Here is a 5,737-nt window from a genome sequence, read left to right on the forward strand (position 1 = left end):
GCAAATATTTTTTTTTTAATGATATTATTCCTTGTAAAACTCCTTTTATTATTTCTACCTGATTTCGGCTCTAGAATCTGAATCTAAAACAAATAAGCAATACCCATTTACCTAACTCACATTGAAAACTCTGGATTTGCCGCAAATTTTATATTTATATATAAGAAAATAATAAGGTTAAAAGTAGTAAATAATAGTGATATAACACAAGAATAGTCGCGTTCTCATAAGACAGACAAAATTAGATGACAAGAGTTAATAATTTTACATGCCGTCTTATTCGAAAAAAATTTCGGATACCATAATATTGATTTTGATCAACACTCATTCTTCTATAAAGAGGACGAACTTTCCTATAAAATTACTATAAGTAATATAATTAAGTAAATCTCACTCGGTCTACGATATGAGATCGTAAGCCGAATTCGCATTCACTTTCATTTTATTGAAAAAAGCATTGGCTCGGGTAGACGGCCATCACCTTAATTTTTTTTTTAAATTTCTTTTTTTTACTGCGATCAGTCAATGGCATTACAATTTCGTTTTGACGGCATCAAATAACAACTACTAAAATTTAGATATGTGGTTTTTTATTTAAGTTGAGATTGAGAGTGAGAGTTGTATAAAAAAAAGGTTTGGTGTGATCTGGGTTTTTGATATTTGTTTGTTATCAAGGAGCTATCATCAAAGGCTCGCTCTATCATTACTTTTCGTAAATTTTAAGGCTTTTATAATTTTTATTTTTGATGGATTAACGTGATTTAAAAGGCTCTTTTTTATCTTAAATTTACTATTATTTTATTTATTTCTAAATAGTATTTGGTGGGAGAAGTTTCAATTTTTGGACTATAAATAACATTATCTGATCTTTCAGTGCTGTGAATCAAAAGAGACCGACTTCTGGTTTTGGGTTATTTTCCTTTGCGGTTAATCGTCATCAGGTCTGCTCTCTCTTTCTTTATTGCATTATAGGATTTGTGTCTGTAAATCTGTGTTCAAGGTATATCTTTGTTTTGATCCTTGTTTGTTTAAAGGGGTGATTCATTGATTGGAGGATGATTGTGGCAGGTGGTTGAGATCTGAAGAATGGCAACCAATTCTTCAAATGGGGAGCACCAAACAACAACAAAGCCACCTCCAATGCCTTCTCCTTTGCGCAACTCCAAGTTTTTTCAGGTAAGTTTGCATCTTTTTCAGATTGATTCCAGCGTTATATCTACTAAAAAGTGCTGATTTTGATCATATAGTACATGTTCTTGAGTGGGTTTGATTTATATTTGACTTATTGATGATTTTGAAAGATGATGACTCTTGTGTGCGTAAGGAACTCAAGTAGTGAAGTGCCCATGATTTGAAACATGTAGTGGTATAAAGTTGGAAAATTTTAGTGTAGGTAGTTGTGATGGACTGGTATGATTTGCCATCATGATGCCCAATCTTATTAAATCCCATAAGAAAAAGGAATGTGAAGTTGCTGTTTAGTCAAATTGTTTGTGAAGAATTTTTGGAATTTGATGCATCCCTTGTCAGATTTAACCTTGTACAAGTTCAAAAAATCTATACCAATTATATTAGGGAAACTAATTTGAGAAGAAATTTGTGCTTGACGGTATGGATTTCAAAGATGAATATCTTTTTGTATAACTGAAATAGGAGCAATGAATGTTATAATATGGGATCCAAGGATTGGAAATCTTCTCTGTCCTGGTAACAATATTTATCCGAGATCCATAAGATCACAAAGATCTATCCCCAATACCAGTGTTCTACATCAATTTTAGGCAGATTTAACTTACCACTTGGGCTTTTGTTATCTATCTCCAATTGCATTCTTGCATTTGCTGTCTCTTGGAAGAACAGTAAGTTTACTTTGTTGTGTAATTATATTTCTTCTATATTCTATTATGCGTTGATCTATATGCTCTTCAATAATGACTGATTCTTGATGCCAGTCCAATATGAGAATTTTGGTTACTGGAGGAGCCGGATTCATTGGATCACATCTGGTTGACAAACTAATGGAAAATGAGAAAAATGAGGTAATCATATTTCTTATTTAATCAAGGCTCAGTTATTTAGTCCTTAAGCAGTGGACTTCCTCAATTTGACTATATCTAAGGTTGATCATTTTCTTATGTAATTTTTGTCTGCATTCTCAGGTAATAGTTGCTGATAACTATTTCACTGGATCGAAGGACAATCTTAAGAAATGGATTGGCCATCCAAGATTTGAGCTTATCCGTCATGGTACGTGCTTATCTTTTATTTTCTTATCCATTTTTCTTTTTTGAGATGCAATGCTGGTTTATATGTTAACTTCAGTTAATTGTTACTTATTACATGAATTAAATACTCTTTAAGATATAGTCACATTCTCGTGTTATCATCCACTGTTGCTGTATAAAATATAATCTTCATCCACCTTCTATTTCTCAGAAATTTGACTTGGTTACTTCTGGTATTACACCAGGCTTGCAGTTAACTGCATTCTCAAATCAAGTGGCATGATATGTTTTACATAATGATTTTAGGGAGCAAAAGAAAGTAGATCCACAGTTTTAATATTCCTGGAAGGAGGGGAAGGGTGTTTTTGTTGTTACCATTTTTCTTTTACTTTTAGTTCTGCATTTGTGATTTTTCAATTGAGCGTTACTCACCATTATCATCAATATTTCCTGTTGCCTGTAATTTTGTAGTTTCAGAGTTTTCATTTGGATGAATTTTTTTTCCTCCCTTTCTAGATGTCACGGAGCCATTGTTGATTGAGGTTGATCAGATTTACCATCTTGCATGCCCTGCTTCTCCCATTTTCTATAAATATAATCCTGTAAAGGTGTGTAAACATGCAACCAATTCTTTATTTAGTTTGCTATGTTATTTCTGTTTTTCCCATATATTTTGCCATGGATCATCCAACTTGTAATACTCAACAAAATTGCTTGCTTGTGCTTTTCTCTCTGCCAATTGCACATCTGGGTTGTCTCTTTTGCCATTTTAACTGTCCAATTTGGCCCCTTTATTAATAGTGTCATCAACAACTAAAGGGTAATTATGTCGATAAGCAATCCTTAGCTCCAACAACCTTAATGTTTGTTTTCTACCATGCCAATCTAGGTTGTTTTTATGAAGCCTAAGCATCACATTTGCTAGTTTTTGGGATGCATTCATGGTCCATTGGAGGGTTGGCATATGATGTCATAAGCTAATTGTAATTTTTAGCTCAAGGTCACAAAAGGGAAAGCATTAAGTATTGTTTTTTATGCATATCATGGCTTTAATATAGTTCTTTCACCTACTTAGATATATCATGCATGTTCATTTCTAGAATCATATAGTGGACCTCAAATTTATCTAACTTGGGAATACATGATATCCTAAGTCCTAACAGACGGTAAAAACAAATGTGATCGGCACACTGAACATGTTGGGTCTCGCCAAGCGAGTTGGAGCAAGGTTAGGGGATTTGATAGTGAATTTTTCACTTTTACTTGTATCAATGACTAGATGTACTCATTCACAATATTTGAAGCAGAATTTTGCTTACATCAACTTCAGAGGTATATGGTGATCCTCTAGTGCATCCTCAACCAGAGAGCTACTGGGGCAATGTTAATCCAATTGGTACTTTTTGCCTTTTGCTCAAAACCAGAATCTCTTGTACTTTTTTCTGGTGTAATAAGATAAATGTTATTTAAGCATCAAGTTCATTCTCTTTTCTATTATAGGGGTTCGGAGCTGCTATGATGAGGGAAAGCGTGTGGCTGAGACCTTGATGTTTGATTATCATAGGCAGCATGGGATAGGTAAAATGGATTTTGTCCCTCTATCCTGAACAAAGTTTTCCTTAGTGTCAATTTTTGTTGCAGTTTTTTATTTTTCTTTTGTTTAGAAATTCGCATTGCTAGAATTTTTAACACATATGGACCTCGCATGAATATCGATGATGGGCGTGTTGTTAGCAATTTCATTGCTCAAGCACTTCGGTAAGTCCTTGTGTATTATCATAACTTTTATGGTATGTTAATATTTGTTAGGAAAATAATCACATAGGAGGCCTTTCTTGCTTTAAATCCTGAAGTATTTGTTTTAGACCCATTTATTAATCACTCCCTCCATCACATAAAAATAGGTTTACTTTCCTTTTTCATCCGCCTCAAATTACAGGCCACTTTCTTTTTTTAAGATGGTCTAATACACACCTACTTAATATGCATTGCAAAAGTAATGGAGTAATATGATTGGAGGGGGGTGTATTAGAAAAGACAATATTACATTTGTTGCTTTAACCATATTAACTATCTTTTCTTAATCCATGTTAAAAGCCAAAAAGGCAAATTTTTGTGGGATGGAGGGAGTAAATATGTTTACTCTAGTTTCTTTTTATTTTTTATTTTTTAATTTACTCCTGTACTTTGTGCTTTCAGTGGAGAACCATTGACAGTCCAAAAACCTGGAACTCAAACTCGCAGTTTCTGTTATGTTTCTGACATGGTGAGCAGAATGTATAATAATATCATTTGCTTAAGATCCCAGGTCATATTCATGCAATAGTTTTTTACTAAATTTCTAAATCTGTCAAATTGTCCGTTTAAAATGTACTAGGTTAATGGCCTCATTCGACTAATGGAAGGAGAGCACACTGGGCCAATCAACATTGGAAATCCAGGTTATCCTGCTAAATATGATGTGCCCATCTAGAAACATTGTGGTGTTTTGACTTGTGACCAAGTCAATGTCACTCATCAAACAAGATTACTTAACTTGCAGTTCTTTCTGTATTTTACAGGGGAATTCACCATGATTGAACTTGCCGAGAATGTGAAGGAGGTTAGTGACAATTTTGTTTCTGTTTTCTCCCTGCCAATATATAAATTGCTAAGTGTTAACTAGGCCACGAAAGAAAAGGTTTAATATTGTGAAAGCGAATTCGTCGCCACATTTGTGCTACGAACAAGTAATGAGTCTCCACATTTATACTGAGAACGAGAATCTTGAAGTACACGTAACCCAAATGTTAATATAACCTGAGGCCAATGAGCATATATTCCTGGTCTAATTACGGTTCAAACTTTTAAAATGCTTTTATGGTGTGGTTTTTCAGCTTATCAATCCTGCTGTGGAGATAAAGATAGTGGAGAACACTCCTGATGATCCAAGACAGAGAAAGCCAGATATCACAACGGCACAGGAATTGCTGGGTTGGGAACCAAAAGTCAAGTTGAGGGATGGCCTTCCCCTTATGGAGGAGGACTTCCGTCAGAGGCTTGGAGTCCCCAAAATAAAATGATTTAACCATAAATGAAGTTGAAGATGAGCAGTGTGAAATTATTTCATATAATCATCAGTGTTTCTTCTCCATGATTTTACCCTATAAGCCTCTATGCCCTTATTTCACCCTTCATGTGAAAGGTAACCAATGGTGATGAACATCATCTGTTTCCTTCATAAAATTATCAATACGGAGACTTTGGAAGCTTTTATTAGGCATTTACCATTACAAGTTAATCTAAGCTTTTTTCTTTTTTTTTTTTTGTCCCGTTTGAATTGTTACATTTTGTTTGCCCTGAATTTTGTTGAGACAGCAATCAATAAATAGATTTTTTTTTTTTTTTTTTATATAAGCTTCAGTTGCTGTTAGAACGTCTTTAGATGGTACCCCACCTGTTAATGTTTTTGTTTTTCTAGGAGTACATAAACATTATTATTTATTGATAATTGTGTCGTATTAACCGCTGAA

At 34.0% G+C, this 5,737-nt stretch overlaps 1 protein-coding gene across 1 annotated transcript; it reads left to right on the plus strand.

The window, feature by feature from the left end:
• Positions 1 to 772: 772 nt before the first annotated feature.
• On the plus strand, positions 773 to 5,536 carry LOC110626730 (UDP-glucuronic acid decarboxylase 6). The gene is made up of 13 exons (XM_021772787.2): positions 773 to 941; positions 1,069 to 1,176; positions 1,953 to 2,039; positions 2,160 to 2,247; positions 2,742 to 2,833; positions 3,389 to 3,453; positions 3,533 to 3,621; positions 3,726 to 3,803; positions 3,890 to 3,983; positions 4,425 to 4,491; positions 4,603 to 4,666; positions 4,787 to 4,827; positions 5,102 to 5,536. Exons 2-13 carry the CDS (start codon positions 1,087 to 1,089, stop codon positions 5,285 to 5,287), a joined length of 1,041 nt encoding a protein of 346 aa, XP_021628479.1. The 5' UTR covers positions 773 to 941; positions 1,069 to 1,086; the 3' UTR covers positions 5,288 to 5,536.
• The last annotated feature ends 201 nt before the right edge of the window (positions 5,537 to 5,737 follow it).

The sequence above is a fragment of the Manihot esculenta genome, chromosome 11 (assembly GCF_001659605.2).
Source record: "Manihot esculenta cultivar AM560-2 chromosome 11, M.esculenta_v8, whole genome shotgun sequence".
Taxonomy (NCBI): domain Eukaryota; kingdom Viridiplantae; phylum Streptophyta; class Magnoliopsida; order Malpighiales; family Euphorbiaceae; genus Manihot; species Manihot esculenta.

What these genes read in the sequence shown, in the direction of transcription:
- LOC110626730 (XM_021772787.2), top strand. Translation starts at nt 1,087, where the DNA reads ATGGCAACCAATTCTTCAAATGGGGAGCACCAAACAACAACAAAGCCA. An exon ending in TCATAGGCAGCATGGGATAG is followed by an intron (nt 3,804 to 3,889) that starts GTAAAATGGATT and finishes TCTTTTGTTTAG; the next exon opens with AAATTCGCATTGCTAGAATT. An exon ending in TCTGTTATGTTTCTGACATG is followed by an intron (nt 4,492 to 4,602) that starts GTGAGCAGAATG and finishes AAAATGTACTAG; the next exon opens with GTTAATGGCCTCATTCGACT.